This window comes from Sinocyclocheilus rhinocerous, unplaced genomic scaffold, assembly GCF_001515625.1.
Source record: "Sinocyclocheilus rhinocerous isolate Xijiao unplaced genomic scaffold, SAMN03320098_v1.1 scaffold230, whole genome shotgun sequence".
Classification (NCBI taxonomy): domain Eukaryota; kingdom Metazoa; phylum Chordata; class Actinopteri; order Cypriniformes; family Cyprinidae; genus Sinocyclocheilus; species Sinocyclocheilus rhinocerous.
The window spans coordinates 286,404-304,984 of NW_015637126.1; the positions used below are offsets into that span (position 1 = coordinate 286,404).

Below are 18,581 nucleotides of genomic sequence, written 5' to 3' on the forward strand. Positions count from 1 at the left end.
TCCTTCAGGCTTTTCACTTTTGTCAGTTCTTGCACAAGAATCACTTTACCTGCCTATGGTTCTCATGAAACCTGGCCTTGATAATGTGGTGGAAAACTATTCTTTCTCCTTCATCCCATTTGGATCTTTCCACCTTTGTTCTCTCATTCTGGCTAAACAAATAGATTTTGGATGGAATCTATATTAGGCCAGGTTTTTGTGAAAGACAGACTACACCATAAGCTTTAAAACAGCACAGACAAAAGATGCTATTAACTTGGTGTGGCACCTCATGAAGCTTAAAAACAGTGATGCTGTTGATGCAGTGTGCTGCCATCATAACATCTGTACATGTGTAGAAAATAATAGCAATGGCATCTTGCCTTTTTGCATATGGTAATATGCAATTCTTAACCCTATCCATCATAGCATGCAGAAATATGGCCTCTTTCATATTATGGTGGTTCCATATCTCTGTTGTTTTTTAATTTTCTGCATACCATCAGATTTTTTCAGTTCATTCAGATACAATATATAAACACACACACACACAGTGTTGTACTGTGAATCAAAGGGGCTTATGTAACTACTAGACACTAAAAGAGGCTCTTGTCTGCACATTCAGTCAATTCTTGAAAACAGGGCTTTCTCATTAAACATACAGCGTGTTTGAGCGCTCGGTATAACCGTTATCTAGAATAGGGCTTATTTTCCATGTTTGTGAATGTCGCAAATCCTGCATTCGGATTGCAGCAGATACAGGGCTCTTGTGTCGCAGTGCTTTGTCTCTCTGCTGGAACAAAATGTGTCATTGTTTACTGAGTCTTCACATTCCAAAAAGCCTATTTGTCAGTCAGCAGTGCTAACGGGCCCTCGAACACACATGGAAACATGCCACCGAGGCAAGCGAGTGTGCGCTGATGCAGAAAGAGAGGGAGTCACTTTCACTCAAAACAGACAAGCCAATTGAGGGAAGGATCTGAATATGGTGTTTAGCTGTGGAATGAAAGTGAACTGTCATTCAATGTCATCACGGTCCCTCTCGGCCTGTATTAACTCCGTCCAAAACAATACACCCTTGTTTACATCGGATTGTCTTGTCAGGCGAACCCATCATGCCCAGTTTTTGAATCACGTATTGAAAGTACAAAGAGTTTCTGTGTGGACGATCATTGTAAATGCACAGTGGCGATTGAGATATTTGATTACCAGCACAGAGCACTCATAATAATTCGATTTTTATTGTTGTGAAACTCTCACTGAGCGTGTTTCACTTTTAAAAGGACAGTTGACCCAAAAATTAAATACTGTTGTCATTTTCTCAAGGTCAATTCACACCACCACAAATGTTTGGCACAAAAATTTGGTCTGAATTTTGTATGCAATTTGTCTGTTCAGACCCATGCTTAAAAAAAGGCAGACAGGTTGAATGAAAATGACAGAATTTACTCTATTAAATAGGTGGTGCTGTTAAAAAGCAGAAATATCCCAGTTATTTTGGTATTATAAGTGCTGTGCAGTTTTTCATTACTAACACCCAGTTGTCACATAGAAGAAAGGCAGTCAAACAGTATTTACATGTTTTCGAGCAGCCATTCCGATTTTTTTATTTATTATGGTGATTACCAAACGACACTGGATTCTTTGTCTATAATTCACATTTGCTTAGCAAAATAGTTTGTTCGTGAGCACAACCAAATCATGTTTTATGTAACAGCAGCAGCTCTTGACATGATCAGAAGTGCAAATCTTATTGGTTGGCCAGTTTTCTTTGCAGTGCAATGGAAGAGAGATTACAGCATCTCGTCATTAAAAAAAAAAAAAAAAGTTGCATTGTCAGCATACAAATGTTTGTGTCAGTCTAAAGAGGTGCATTAAAAGCACAATATGTAAGATTTTTTTATTAAAATATCCAAAAACCACTAGAACAGTGTTATACGTTTTACTGACTTGTGTACTTACACTATCCCAAATGTTTCGAAGAATGTTTAAATACAGAGAAATAAGCAATTTTAACTAGTGACGCGGACCGTTTCCATAGAGTCATTGTGTCGCCTGCCAATGACGTCATAACCCCTCGATTTCCGGTTTTGTTTTGTAGAAAACATGGAAACACCAAAGACGCTTTAATATGTTGTGCGTTTTATTAGACTGGTGACGACCGCACAGAGTAGCATAATAACAGAACTTTCAAATGTTCTGCCCGAGTCCCGTCGGATTGCATCGGCTGTGGTGATGAAGACGATAACTCCCATGATTCCACACTCAGTCACAGCTCATCAAACTACGCCTTTGCCTCTTTGTTTATTTTGAATACGCGCCCTCTAGCGGCGAACATTACATATTGTGCCTTTAATAGCCGTTCATTCAAATTAATCTTTATCATACCAAATATTCATCTTGGTGAGAACAGGCCTTCACCCTCATATCATTCCAAACTATTACTTTCTTTTTCCGTGTGAAACACGGAAGGAGATATTTAGTAGGATGTCCAAGCTGCTTATTTCATATGTAATGATATTGGATGGGTCACCATTCCTCTTTCATACGGAAAAGTGCAGCTTTGACTATTTCAGGGTGAACTGCCCCTTTAATTAATTTTACAATAATAAAACTGGACTCAATCAGGTCAGCTGTCAATTATTTCCAGTAAACTGTTTATGTAAGCAGCGAATGCTTACAGGAAACCTTTAACCGATGTCACTCATTTAGAGGACAAATTTTTGCTTATATGAAGACGAATTGATAAACCGCAGTGGACCACTTTCATTATATTCTCACTAATATCCTGAGCAGATGGTGGTCCATTTTTCTGACTCCTACACAATCTTCCCTTCTTCACTGTCTTCCCCCATCTCTCTTTCTCTCGATGACCCTCTTTTACGCACACACTCTTTGTAGATAGCATTATGCCCATACCATTTTCTCTTTAAACTGAATTACACAGGAAAACCATTTTCAGTGCCAAACAACTAGTGGTTCTGTCTGTATGGAGTATTTGATTCAGGCATTAAATGGAGTCTCGTTTCTGTTGTGTATTGAGATTCTGTATGTGGTACTCAGGGTCTGGACACTGCTGTTCTGAGAATACAGAGAGAATGGAGTAGCATATTCTGTGTTCAGGAGCTCTAAGGTGTATTTATAAATTCATCAAATGGCTTTAAATGATCCCCATTCTTCTCTTATATATGTGGGTGTGTAATCGCATTTGTCCATTCTGTCTCAAATGTACAGTAGTCTTGTCACTTATTTCTTGATGTATGCTATGCACATGTTAGTGTCTTGACGAACGGCATGTCCCTGAACTTGCTATAACCTTTTACAAACTTCTCCCTAGGTTTGCTATTCCTTTTTATATCTATGTGAGACAAAACAAATAATGTCTAAACCCCCTTTAAATTGTTTCCTGCAGGACTTTTGTATAAGCTAAACATATGCAGCAGCCAATATGCCATACCTCAGTCTGAGCAATCAACTCAAGTGTGAAGGCTTTATTTTCTTTTCTGGGTTCGGCTCATGTGCAATAGATGAGGTTTGATCATTTGTCTACCCACATTCACAGAAGTTTCCCTTATTTGAGTCTCTGAAGGAGGGGAGAGAAAATTGCCCATTTTGAGGCACCTTGTAGCTGCAAAATGTTCTTGCTATCAAAGCTTTATGCTTTTTTAATTTCCCTTTCTTGATTTAAAAGTATATCAGAATTGATTCATGTACTGCCCAGTTATTTGTGTCAGAGTGCCTGATTTTGCTGGTTATTTATAGACGTTTGTATTCTGCGGCATTGATCTGAATGTAACTGTTTAAAAAACTCTAAGAAAATAGACAAAAAAGAGCATGTCCCGAGAAAGCACTGAATGCAACTCTTACTATGTAAATATGTACCAAAGCATCTAAAGCTATTTTTTGCATGCTTTTTGTACACAGACATAATCAAAGACAATAAAGATATCACAGGTGACTCAGGTTCCTTCTTTATGTTTTTTTGTCACATAGGATTCTATTGTTACTTTCAATTGCACGTGATAAAAATCAATGAAATTTACCTACTAATAATACTTATAACAGTAGCTATTCTTTAAAATAGTATTTTGTACACAATAAAACCAAGGAATCCTTCATGGTGCTGTCTGATTTTAAAATTGTTCAAGATTGTAAATCATTTAATTAAAAAGTAAACTCAAAACTCAAATTTAGTTATAAATAAACCCAGACAGAGTTATCAGGATGCCAGTGCAAAGCAGAGGGGTTTTGTATCACCCTAAAAGGGTTTTATTTTCATGCGAGTTTCAATTATTGGTAACCAGTTAATAGTGAGACCAATTCTCACTATTAACTGGTTGCTTATTAGCGTGCATGTTACTAGCATATTGGTTGCTTATTAGTACTTAGAAAGCACATATAAATGCCTTATTCTGCATGACCATATTTTAGATCCCTTAATCCCCTCCATACCTAAACTTAACAACTACTTACTAACTATTAATAAGCAGCAAATTAGGAGTTTATTGAGGCAAAAGTCGTAGCTAATAGTGAGAATTTGTCCCCAAACTAAAGTGACCAAACTATTTTGTTATTTGTTATAAAGACTGTATGAGTGTCCAGAAACCCTCAACTCTACCTGATTAATGTTTTTTTTTATTTACAACAATGACTACTTTTCAAACAAATAAATATATGGGCATGGAATATTGATTTGAGTAATAATTTTAGAGACAGAACACAAGCACAGCTAAGAGTTTCCTGGATAAGTGGTCGGAATGTGTCATTGTTTCTGATATATTTGACCATTGAATGCTGCATTAAAATCAAGTAGTCCAGACGGCTGTGTACTAATAATAAAATAACAGACCTTTGAGATCCTTTGAGCATCCTAGGTTTCTTGGCTCAGTGTTTTGTGAATGAGCTAAAACAAAAGGCCTAAATCACTCACCTTTCTGTCTTTCAGAGCTGGTTAGTTTCAACCTCATATGGTTGACTAACCATCTAAGATTTATTTCACAAAAATTGTAGGCTCAACAGTTTGACTTGCTACAAAAACAACAACAAAACCTTTACAAAACACCTATCAGTAAATAAAAATAGCAATTTTAAGGTGATACATTATCCAGAGTTGAATATGGGTGACATATCCAGACATTACATGGTAATTGCCAAAAACTTTGGGAACCTTGTAAAGACCTCAAAACCCTCATACAATTGTGTACCTTTACAGTCCTAAGCCTCTCAATATGAACACATTCAGTGGATATTAGTTATGTCTTAAATCATAACACTGATTTAATGTCTTTCCTCAGTAGTTTGGGAAGGAAATGTTATTTAGAAAGGAAAAGTGATGTCTGACAGTTCTGTGTCAAGTCTCCCAGCCGTCTTGTTGAAGCTCCAGTGTTGAGGTGTTTTCTCTCTCTCTCTCTCTCTCTCTCTCTCTCTCTCTCTCTCTCTCTTGTGCAGTAGTCAGTCGTCATGGCAGCCATCCAGACTTCACTCCTGTGCACAGTAAAGATCAGAATTACTGTGACCACAACTAAAATTGAAAAGTTGTTTGTGGAGATACGCCATAATTCTACAGGGATCTGCGGCGGAAATGATTTTAATGGTATGTTACCTTCGGTAGATCTCTTTCGGTCTTTGACTGGGGCAAGGCTGGCTTCTGTGGAAGGGCAAATACATATCTGAGATCATTTCCCATGCTCCTATCAACCCCAATGTGTTTCTTTCTCAGAAGGCAGCTAGAGTGGGAGTCTTGGAGGTTAAGATGTGACCTCACTTTCCTTTCTTTATATAAGAAACAAGTATGGTCAATGTGCTGCGTTGCTAGGGTAACTATCACTGCAGAGATGTCTACAGGAAGCCGTGGTGTTGCATGGACTTGAATACAGTAGTCTTGCATACTGCCTACGTGCATACAGATCAAAAGTAAAATCCTTACTGACGCAGATGTGGTTATACTTTTCCACTCACATACACTCCCTCAGATGTGCTTTGGACATTTTAATTACAGTTAAATCCTGGATGTTTCCATAATGACACTACGGGAATGTAGCTTGATGTAAATATTTGGAAACTGCATTGCATCTGCATCTGCCCAAGTAACAGTTTTTGCATGGCACCAAACTATGTATCTCTGCTGCCATCTTGTGTTTCGGTAGTGAACTAGCATTGGCTAGCCATGGAGCTCTCAGGGACACACCAGCAATCACAAAGGCAAGTTTGACTCAAATTAAATATTTAATACCTTTTATTCATTTAAAAACAACACTCACCTCTTCCCCGATTTCTGTATGCTTGAATTTCATGTTTTTGTAGAAATCTCTCTCTGGAACAAAATATAGGAGGAGCAAATCGCACACAACGGTTGCCTTAACAAATGAGAGTAGATGTTAGTTCATTTCAATAAGATAAAAAGCACTTAGGGGATATTTTGAGTCCAATTTGTGGTTTAACAGCTAAGTGTAAAGAAAGGTAAGCTTGGAATCTATCTAATCTGATGCATCTATCCTGTTCTTGTTTCAGTTTCAAGCCAGTCATCAACATAGTCATTGAGCCATTAACATACAGATACACTGGCATTCAAATGTTTGAGGTTAGTATGATTTTTTCCATACTAATGCAAGGATGCATTAATTTGATCAAAAGTGACAGTAATTACTTTAAAAAAAAAACATTTTAACAAAAGGTTCTATTTCAAATAAATGCTGTTTGTTTAAACATTCTATTCATCAAATAATACTTAAAAAAATATTTCCACCAAAATATTAAGCTGCACAACTGTTTTCAACATTATTAATAAGTTTCTTGAGCACCAAATCAACCTCTTACAATGGTTTCTGAAGGATCATGTGGCATTCAGCCTTGCTATCGCTGATAGATCATTTTATAGACCTGCGATTTAACAATTTTCAAAACATTGCTGCTTCTACTGTATTTTTGATCAAATAATTGCAGCCTTGGTGAACATAAGAAAATTCTTATGAAAGCATTAAAAAAAATCTTACTGACCCCAAACTTTTGAACTGTAGTGTATTCGTTTATTTATTACATTTTTGGCCACAAAGTATCATAGTGGACTAATCAGATTGAAGTACTTCAGAGAGCTGTGTAATATACAGTAGTTCCACATTAATGCATCTTTTAATTTGTACATGGATGGTACAGCACAAAAGATTTTTACATCTGGTATCATCTCCTTCATGACAGTAGAATCCAAAAGATGGAGTAAAAGTAATTGAGGAAATTTTACCAGGTATCTCTTTATATAAGTATATAACAGTTTATTCTCTTTGACACTCACCACTCCAAAGATTCCTACTCCTGAGCCTATAGCCGTCAACGTAGGGATGATATCAAATTTTCCTGCCTGCAAGGAACAGTTGTAAACAAATGGAAATGTGCATGTCCCATAATTTCTTTGTGAATGATCCATAAAAAATAAGCTTACCCGTCCATGAACAATGATGTCTATCCGTACACCAAACACCTTCATTAGCGTTCTCTTTTCCACCCCATTCTCCACATAATATTTCGCATATCTAAAACAGACAGGATCACATAATAATTCTAGTAGTGAATCCACTTAATATATTCTTAAAGTTATTCAAAACCATTTTTATTAATTATTTTACAGAACCCATCAAAGCTCACAGGCTCAGGAATAATACAGTACAGCACCACTGACCTTTTCTCATTTTAGCTGTATTAAATGAACATGAATATTGACCATATTGAAGTCTTTTCACGGCATAATCACAGATTACTTGGACAATATTCATTTTCCTCGTCTCTTTTATAGTTCTGCTTCCACAGGACCGCAGAGTAGTCTAATTAAAAAGTCTGTTGTTTTCATAAGGTGAATGGGTTAAACCTTCTTACCCACCTAAAATTGTATCCCAGTGATGGTTTCTCTTCTTTGTCCTCATTTTTCCCCGTTCCATAAAGACCATAGAATTCATACTTTGGTTTGCAGTGTCTGATACTCAGGTCCAGATTGCAGTCCCAGTCGATGAGGACTCCTATAGCACCACCCTAACACATCACATGGGAAATATCATGGAGATTATCATCTCATGCTTCTGTAATCTTCTCCAGATGTCAAATATTTCACTACAATAATAATACTCTTGTATTATAAATATATATATATATATATATATATATATTTTTACCCTTTGCCTTTCGCTTCTGCTCTCTCTTTTTTCCCTTTCAACTATCATTTTCTATGTCCCTTCGGATTCTTCCCCCATCCTCTCTCTCTCTCTCTCTCTCTTCAGTGCAGTAGTCAGTCGTCATGGCAGCCATCCAGACTTCACTCCTGTGCACAGTAAAGATCAGAATTACTGTGACCACAACTAAAATTGAAAAGTTGTTTGTGGAGATACGCCATAATTCTACAGGGATCTGCGGCGGAAATGATTTTAATGGTATGTTACCTTCGGTAGATCTCTTTCGGTCTTTGACTGGGGCAAGGCTGGCTTCTGTGGAAGGGCAAATACATATCTGAGATCATTTCCCATGCTCCTATCAACCCCAATGTGTTTCTTTCTCAGAAGGCAGCTAGAGTGGGAGTCTTGGAGGTTAAGATGTGACCTCACTTTCCTTTCTTTATATAAGAAACAAGTATGGTCAATGTGCTGCGTTGCTAGGGTAACTATCACTGCAGAGATGTCTACAGGAAGCCGTGGTGTTGCATGGACTTGAATACAGTAGTCTTGCATACTGCCTACGTGCATACAGATCAAAAGTAAAATCCTTACTGACGCAGATGTGGTTATACTTTTCCACTCACATACACTCCCTCAGATGTGCTTTGGACATTTTAATTACAGTTAAATCCTGGATGTTTCCATAATGACACTACGGGAATGTAGCTTGATGTAAATATTTGGAAACTGCATTGCATCTGCATCTGCCCAAGTAACAGTTTTTGCATGGCACCAAACTATGTATCTCTGCTGCCATCTTGTGTTTCGGTAGTGAACTAGCATTGGCTAGCCATGGAGCTCTCAGGGACACACCAGCAATCACAAAGGCAAGTTTGACTCAAATTAAATATTTAATACCTTTTATTCATTTAAAAACAACACTCACCTCTTCCCCGATTTCTGTATGCTTGAATTTCATGTTTTTGTAGAAATCTCGCTTTGAAACTAAATATAGGAGTAGCATATCGCACACAACGGTTGCCTTAAACAACAAATGAGAGCAAATGTTAGTTCATTTCAATAAGATAAAAAGCACTTAGGGGATATTTTGAGTCCAATTTGTGGTTTAACAGCTAAGTGTAAAGAAAGGTAAGCTTGGAATCTATCTAATCTGATGCATCTATCCTGTTCTTGTTTCAGTTTCAAGCCAGTCATCAACATAGTCATTGAGCCATTAACATACAGATACACTGGCATTCAAATGTTTGAGGTTAGTATGATTTTTTCCATACTAATGCAAGGATGCATTAATTTGATCAAAAGTGACAGTAATTACTTTAAAAAAAAAACATTTTAACAAAAGGTTCTATTTCAAATAAATGCTGTTTGTTTAAACATTCTATTCATCAAATAATACTTAAAAAAATATTTCCACCAAAATATTAAGCTGCACAACTGTTTTCAACATTATTAATAAGTTTCTTGAGCACCAAATCAACCTCTTACAATGGTTTCTGAAGGATCATGTGGCATTCAGCCTTGCTATCGCTGATAGATCATTTTATAGACCTGCGATTTAACAATTTTCAAAACATTGCTGCTTCTACTGTATTTTTGATCAAATAATTGCAGCCTTGGTGAACATAAGAAAATTCTTATGAAAGCATTAAAAAAAATCTTACTGACCCCAAACTTTTGAACTGTAGTGTATTCGTTTATTTATTACATTTTTGGCCACAAAGTATCATAGTGGACTAATCAGATTGAAGTACTTCAGAGAGCTGTGTAATATACAGTAGTTCCACATTAATGCATCTTTTAATTTGTACATGGATGGTACAGCACAAAAGATTTTTACATCTGGTATCATCTCCTTCATGACAGTAGAATCCAAAAGATGGAGTAAAAGTAATTGAGGAAATTTTACCAGGTATCTCTTTATATAAGTATATAACAGTTTATTCTCTTTGACACTCACCACTCCAAAGATTCCTACTCCTGAGCCTATAGCCGTCAACGTAGGGATGATATCAAATTTTCCTGCCTGCAAGGAACAGTTGTAAACAAATGGAAATGTGCATGTCCCATAATTTCTTTGTGAATGATCCATAAAAAATAAGCTTACCCGTCCATGAACAATGATGTCTATCCGTACACCAAACACCTTCATTAGCGTTCTCTTTTCCACCCCATTCTCCACATAATATTTCGCATATCTAAAACAGACAGGATCACATAATAATTCTAGTAGTGAATCCACTTAATATATTCTTAAAGTTATTCAAAACCATTTTTATTAATTATTTTACAGAACCCATCAAAGCTCACAGGCTCAGGAATAATACAGTACAGCACCACTGACCTTTTCTCATTTTAGCTGTATTAAATGAACATGAATATTGACCATATTGAAGTCTTTTCACGGCATAATCACAGATTACTTGGACAATATTCATTTTCCTCGTCTCTTTTATAGTTCTGCTTCCACAGGACCGCAGAGTAGTCTAATTAAAAAGTCTGTTGTTTTCATAAGGTGAATGGGTTAAACCTTCTTACCCACCTAAAATTGTATCCCAGTGATGGTTTCTCTTCTTTGTCCTCATTTTTCCCCGTTCCATAAAGACCATAGAATTCATACTTTGGTTTGCAGTGTCTGATACTCAGGTCCAGATTGCAGTCCCAGTCGATGAGGACTCCTATAGCACCACCCTAACACATCACATGGGAAATATCATGGAGATTATCATCTCATGCTTCTGTAATCTTCTCCAGATGTCAAATATTTCACTACAATAATAATACTCTTGTATTATAAATATATATATATGAGCATTTCCAAACCATAGGCTCCTTGGGGTTTCCTTCACATTTTTAGAGTAGTCTTATTAAAAACGTAATATAAATTAATATAAATATTATATTAAAAAACTTAGGTCATTTTGGGATAAAGTTTAAAATAAGAAACTCAAGTTGTGAGTCAACAAGTCAGTTATTCAATTTTAAAGTCACAATTACAAGATATAAAGTTACTATAGTGAGAAGTCACAATTGTAAGATATATGAGAAATATAGTCACAATAGCAAGATGTAAAGCTGTAAACATTGTATGGCAAAATCACATTAATAGAACAAAATGTGAAAATCTCTTCAAGGTTTGTTGAGCATAGACTTATTTTACTGATTATTTTTTACTTATTTTGCTGTTATTCAGAAATTCCTTTGGAAACCCAGAACAAAATACTGTAGTCTACAATTTGACATCATGATTCAACATCTTTATTAAGTTTGTAAACTATACAATTCAACACATCAGTCATTTGGAAGTCATCCTAATTACTGGACTGAATGCATGTTTTAATTACAAGTGTGAGTGGGTGTGTGTGTATTTACAATCATTGATGACAAAAAACCTACCACACGAGCTATCTCTGAGAAACTGAACCCAGAACGCTCAACAATGTCTCCCAGTCTGAAGATAGGACACAGTGGATCAGTCTTGGGATGATACAAACATGTATTGATGTAACTCTGATTCACACTCTCCACCAAGTTACTCCTAGAGAGAGAAAAAAAAAAAAAAAAAAAAGAGTGAGGAGAACATCAATTAGACAAAACTGATAAAACTGTTGCATTTTAAGCCTGGCCTTCAATAACATGTAAAGTGCCATATTGGTATGTACTGTACTAATGTTGTTACAGTATGATGCTTATTGCAAATCCACTAAAATTATTATTAATGCCAGAGAGACAATAAGCTTTGTTTTTAGTTGTTTAATGTGTATTTTCTTTTTTTCACAAATTTATTTGGGATGAAACAATAAATGCAGACTATCTTTAGAACCACAATAAACCACTGGATTATAGGAAAGGCACATTCAAAATAATCTTTTCTAAATTAAATAGTTCCTTTTTATTTCATCCTCCTTCGTCCGAATTTACTTGTTAGGTTTTGCCAGTATACCACAAGGAAAATTTGGAAAATATAGAATTTTACCTTACTACATTAAACTGGCGAAAGGTAATCGAGTTTTTGATGAACAGTGTGTAGTTTTCTGCTGTCAGCAGGACTGGAGGGCTACGGAGAAATATAAGAGGGACAACACAAAGTTAAATGGATCAGACCGAGATTGTAGGCTGATTCAAAACAATTTTGAATACAATCTGTCACATGCTCCAGGTATAAACATACTTTTACGTTTAAAGCAACTGTCAAGTGTAATTTGATTCTTTTGTTTAGTTTCCAAGATTTCTACACAAACATGAAGTTCAAGTCATTCAGGAATGAGGAGTATTTGCTTTTTTTTTTTTAAACAGTATCTATCAATTCATTATGGTTTAAATATAACACATTGCTGGTCTATGGGCAACCAAACCTTTTTTGGTGGGCTTATAATTTAGTGAAAGTGAAAGTGAAGTGACATGTGGCCAAGTATGGTGACCCATACTCAGAATTTGTGCTCTGCATTTAACCCATCCAAGTGCACATACACAGTAGTGAGTAGTGAACACACACTGTGAACACACCCAGAGCAGTGGGCAGCCATATTGCTGCGGCGCCCGGGGAGCAGTTGGGGGTTTGGTGCCTTACTCAAGGGTCTCACCTCAGTCGTGGTATTGAGGGTGGAAGAGAGCGCTGGTTATTCACTCCCCCCACCGACAATTCCTGCCGGACCCGAGACTCGAACCCGCAACCTTTGGGTTACAAGTCCAACTCACTAACCATTAGGCCATAACTGCCCCAAATTTAATTTAAAGATGCCACAAAAAAACATCCAATAATTGTAGTCCAGGCATGCCACAATAACTGTTACTGTTTTACACTCCATGTGATCGATTCAATTAATCAACAACAATAATAAAATAAGCATTCATACTCTGGTATTTTACGGTCATCTTCAACTGGACACCAGGAGTAGATCTCACAAGTACTTGTATCGTTTATACACCTGCCCGTCATGTGCCCTGAGAGAGACAGTAATGCTGTTAAGTGAAGAGTAGAGTATAAGAGCTTTGGTGTTGATCAGAACAGACTGAAACAAAACAAGAGAGCCCCAAAGAGATGGCAGGGTACATCGTAGGATCCAAAAGTCTTATGTCCCTTGTGAAAATGCTTAGATTTTGCATTTTTCTAATTTAATACCAATTTACATTTACCCTTACATATATTTAGCCAGGTTTACAATCCAGGTTTAAATAACACTTCGAATCCCACATTTTCTATATGGTTTAGACTTTTGATACCCACTGTATATGCACAAACACACACATAAACAATGTCATACTTTTGATTTACTCTCAGCACAAGAATGCATACTTCAAAACTGGTATTCAGAGACATATTTTTCATATTAAAATGTTTACATTTTAAAAGTATTAAAATGTAAAAGTATTAATTTTTTGGGTAGAAGATTAAGATAAAATCAAATACATTTGTTTGGTTGATACACATCCATTTCCATTAGTAACTGACTGATATTTCAGTGAGGAGCTGCCATGACTTTCATGTTACTAAATTAACTTTTCTCTGAGTTAATGAGCATGAAGGATGATTCTCTCAGTCTAGTTATTTAGGAATGCCTTCATCAAATTGAATTTGTCATATGTTTGTGATTTCAGTCCGACTCTTTTAACATTTACATTCACACACTTGCTTTGCTGGTAGAATAACATTGACAAACTTTTGTACAACCATTAAAATACACTTAGTGTAATCATAAAATATGACACATCCCTTGCGTCACAGAACATCAAATATATATCAGAGACATGATACAATAAGCATGAAATTATATGCAGTCTGAAGCATGGCATAAACAACAAGAAGGTTGTGTGTTTTCAACTGTGAATTTGACCCTGAATTCACAGGGTCAGTATTGTAACAAGATTAAGGAAAATATGTGTTGTATGGTGAAGTTAGTTGGAAGTTTGTGCCATTTGCCCATGACGGGAAGTCAGGGCACTTTGAATTTCTGCAATATGAGATAGTGCTGTTTACTTACGTCTGTATTCCTGGAGTAAATCGTTCTGCTAGGCTGCATGTGAAACTGAGTCAATATTTGAGTATTTGTGACCCACACAGAACTCACGATATCAGTCAGTAATATGGGTTTGACTGTATTTTTCTGTTTTAAATCAGCTTTTTGTTAAGTGTTTATTAGCTATTGGCGTTTCAATTAGCAATGTTGATTGGGTTTAATACCAACTACTACTACTAAGCTTTGCCAGTCCTTTATTTAACATGAGTTTAAATTTATGTTTGGGTAGCAGTGGAATAAGTTTGCGTAGTTCCTGTTATAAATTATCAAATACAATTTGGAGAATGTTTAAAACTGATTTCTGAAAAAAAATGTTAAAAATAAATAAAAATTAGTGAAGATATGGAAAGTTTATTTTAAAATTCAGTTCTTAAACATGTTGCTGCTATATTAATTAGTATTCATTTAAAATTGGCAAAACAGCTGTATAGAAACTGCTAGTCACACCAAGTAATCTGAATCTGGATAAGAGTCCTGTGGAACTCTGGGAATTACAGACATCAGTATAAGCATGGGGTAAAATTCATCAAAGATGTGGAAAGCTAAGAAAAAAGCCTTAGAGAATGAGAGCAAAGCATGTTAGTCATGAATGTTGGTGACTTACGGAGACGACAGCATTGATGATGTGCAGGTTTGTCAGTTAGGAGAGTAAGAGTTCATTAGGCCCCCTTTGATTCTGAGTAGAGCTGAAACCAAATGCTTACGTGCAAATGCACCAATTTTCTTAACCCATGATCATTTGAATTCTGCGGTACATATCTTAGATCAATGGTGCATTGATTTAGTTACCAGTCAGGGTCAAAGGGATTATACAATGGCCATGAAAAAACACTCAACAAGTGAGTTCCTCTGCCCCTGGCTGCTAGTGATGTGAAGTTAGTCTGCTGCGCCGGTGCCTTCTGTCGGAACAATGAAATGGTTCAAACTTTACCATTTCCCATACGTTTGTATTTGCCCTCATCACAGTGTGCGTCAGAAGTGCATTTGTTCTTCCCATCTGGCAGCTGAAATTCACAAAGGAAAGGAAACACACTTTAATGGATATTAGTGTTTAATTAAGCCCCAAATGGCTTGTTGAAAATATGCAAATGTGAGTTCCAAATGAGACGGGATGCACAGAAGGGGCAGAATAACCACAAAACTCAATTCTTGAGACTCATTTGTTTAAGCAAATCTTTGCAGGTAGGGCAATAAAGTCAAATAGAGAGTTAAGTGAAAGTCAAATATGACTGAGGTAAACCAAGAGCAGGAAAATGAATGTAGAGATGGTACAGGAAATTTAGTCATGTTACTTTGCTGGAAAGTAACAGATTGTATTGCAGGTTATATGCGTGTTTGCCAAGGACTATGGGGGAAATAAGTGACACTTTCAGTTTCTTTTTAGGATAATAATCCACTTTCTGTATTTCTTTAACATGTCATTTTAGATTTAAATTAACCTTGGGTGGTTGACAATCAACCACACTGTAAAATGTCTTTGCCTTGCATGTATTAAGGACTGAATTAAGTGCTAAAATGCATTGCACTTTGATTTTGGCTTACTGGTACATTGCAACTGTTGTAAAAGTTAATCAATTTTAATATCATACTAAAGTGTCACACACCACTACAAACATATCAGTTTAGCTTTTGCCTTAGAAAACACTAGAGAATTGTGACTGTACATAATATGACCAGACTATTTTGTATTTTATGCATTTTAATGAACAATGCTATAAATCTAGAGAAAAATAGGCACTAATGAAATGTAAAAAAACTGATTGTCTTTGTACAGTATTTCAGCATTTACAAAAAAACATTCTAATGACCAGGACAACCATAATTGTGACTTCTTATTATATGGGAAACTATATTCAAACTAAACAAGCATGTACGCCCTCAGATTTTTTAAGTGAATGAAGAATGCAAAAAATAAAAAATAAATAAAATGTTGATTTGATCACAGTTTTCCATGCACACTAAATGAAACCTTCACTACTAGTTTTCAATTAATTTGAATTCATTTATTATTTATTATTCATAATTTGGATTAAGTTTTAGTTTGGTCTCGAGCCAGGACTGCCTGGTGCATGACGGCCCTCGCCCCTTATTTCTGAGAAACCGGCAACTGTATTTTAACTGGGGGGAAAGATAGTCAGGATATGACTCATATAGAGATCCTAGAGAAATAAACAAACAATTATGAGAGTCACGCTTATGAAAGCCAATAGAGATGAGGGAAGGAGAGAAAGACATTTACCTACCTCAGGACATTTGTCCTGTTTCTGTCCCACAGTGGCAATGTAGTTCGTCATCACAACAAAAGACGAGTCACCCTGGAAAAAGGAACAGAAAGGACTTGAAGGCTTACACATGACCATATGTAGTTTCAGTCTCTAAGCTCAAACCAGTATGCGGATGGCTACAGAACAGAGTGCCAGAGTGCCATGTTGAATTTACAGTACATCCTTTGTCTATTAGTGGTTGCATAAGAAATTGAGTTTTTGAAACTGACTGTGCTTGCTTGACTTCAGGTTACTGTTTTTGACACCCCTGCATGACATGATGAATGTCCTTTTTTCAAACCAAAACCTAAACCGTTTAACCTCAGCCTTAAATAGTCTGAGTGTCATTCCATCTCTCATGTCTCTGCTCTGCTAGCACTGTTAGCTTAGTGGCAGCAACCTGTACTCAATAACACCAGTGATTTATTTATTTATTTGTAATGGTCATTAACACAAGAGTTTTTGTGCAGAATCTTAGAGTAAGTACAGAAATATATAGGTATAGGTAACATTATAAAATGTCTTTACCATCACTCTTGATCAATTAAATTTTCTGTGAGGGCTGTGTTTAAGGTTGGTGGATAGAATATACAGTTTGTACAGTATAAAAATCATGTCTATAGAAAGTCTCAGTATAACATGAAAACCCAGTGTGTGTGTGTGTGTGTGTGCACAAAAGCGCTGATATTTGTTATCGTGATGAACATTTTGATATTTGCTTTTTTGGATGATATTATTTGACTCCAAGTAGCTCCTAGAGCCACTCCTTTGATTGCTGAGTGATGACGCGTTTACTTCTCTGTCAACAGTCTGTCGCTTTCTTATTGCACTGGGTGCTTTCTGCGAAATAAGTTCACATTCTGAAACTGCTGCAGGCTGTTGGCATAAAGTAAATAATGGCAGACATTTTTAATTTATTAAAAAAAAAACGTTACAAGAACTTTACAATCAACTACGGTGTCATATTGTTTAAAGTATTACCCTTCTAAATACAATATAGATGTTTACTTGCTGTGACAATGTCAGCACTTTCTCAGTCAGGGTGAGAATAACCCGCGTGTGTCTGCAGATGTTTACACAATAAGAGTAGAGTACGTTTATCTGTGATTAGGCCAAATTCACAGCCATAATGACTCTTATACCAATATAAGCATGTTTACACTCAGGAAGCATAACATGAAATTTAGTGGATGGACAATTACCATTCAGTAGCCTACATCTGCATTCAAATACATATTTCTTCATTTTTGAAATAATAATAAAACTAAAGAAAAGATAATGATACCCATGTATATAAATTAGTGCTTCTGAAGTTTTCAGTTCTGAGGCCAAAATGAGGAGACACAACCCACCTGTTCAGGAAAAACATAATCAGCTGCATCCCATATCCGCTCCTTTTCGCTGATATTTGTGAAGGACACTCCCTTCATCTTGGTGAAGATGGAGCTTATGGCAATATCTACTATCTGGTAGCCTTTCTCATACATGAACACCCACCTAAAAAATGTAAAAAACAATTCATGACCCGGTCTGCTATAACCAAGCTGCAGTCTGAAGATATATATACACAGTATACAGTATATATACAGTGGGTATAGAAAAGAAATCACCCCCCTTTAAAATAATTACATTTTGTTGCTTTGCAGCCTGAAATGAAGATGGACAAAGTTTTTGTTTAATCCAGCTGTATTTACTTACTTGATTTTATATTAATTTGACGTTATTTTGCCCCATCCATTTTTCCTTCTATCCTGACAAGTGCTTCAGGCCCTGCTGCAGAGAAACACCCCATCACAGGATATTACCACCTCCATGCTTTACTGTAGGAATGCTGTTATTTGGATGGTGAGCTGTATTGGATTTCTGCGAGACATATCATTCGGTGTTGATGCCAAATAATTAAATTTTAGTCTCATCTGCCTCAGAATCTTCAAGGTGTGTTTTGGCAAAGCTCAGTCGTGACTGCATGTGGCCTTTCTTGAGGAGTGACTTTTTTTCTTGCAACCCTCCCATACAAGCCACATTTGTGGAAAATGTATAATATTGTTGTCACATGCACACGATGACCACTCTTTGTCATAAATTCCTGCAACTGCTTCAGAGTTGCTGTAGGCCTCTTAGCCTCTCTGACCAGTTTCCTCCTGCTCTTTCATCCAGTTTTGGAGCGA

General features: G+C 36.3%; 1 protein-coding gene across 5 annotated transcripts in view; it reads right to left on the minus strand.

Annotated features, from left to right (window-relative positions):
• Positions 1–4,663: 4,663 nt before the first annotated feature.
• Positions 4,664–18,581, minus strand: part of LOC107748506 (purinergic receptor P2X, ligand-gated ion channel, 1) — a 19,024-nt gene continuing 5,106 nt past the window's right edge. Inside the window, exons 2-13 of one of the 5 annotated variants that reach the window (XM_016563306.1) lie at positions 17,766–17,910; positions 16,393–16,464; positions 15,081–15,153; positions 12,989–13,076; positions 12,109–12,189; positions 11,529–11,670; positions 10,675–10,823; positions 10,240–10,330; positions 10,093–10,158; positions 6,240–6,335; positions 5,582–5,626; positions 4,664–5,463 (exon numbers count right to left, since the gene is read on the minus strand). In XM_016563306.1, coding sequence (XP_016418792.1) covers positions 5,458–5,463; positions 5,582–5,626; positions 6,240–6,335; positions 10,093–10,158; positions 10,240–10,330; positions 10,675–10,823; positions 11,529–11,670; positions 12,109–12,189; positions 12,989–13,076; positions 15,081–15,153; positions 16,393–16,464; positions 17,766–17,910 — 1,054 coding nt within the window. In that variant the 3' untranslated portion in view covers positions 4,664–5,457. Of the gene's footprint in view, positions 5,464–5,581; positions 5,627–6,239; positions 6,336–8,217; positions 8,285–8,402; positions 8,573–9,060; positions 9,157–10,092; positions 10,159–10,239; positions 10,331–10,674; positions 10,824–11,528; positions 11,671–12,108; positions 12,190–12,988; positions 13,077–15,080; positions 15,154–16,392; positions 16,465–17,765; positions 17,911–18,581 lie in introns of those variants that run through there. The other 4 variants (XM_016563302.1, XM_016563304.1, XR_001640940.1 and 1 more) reach the window with 4 other exon arrangements.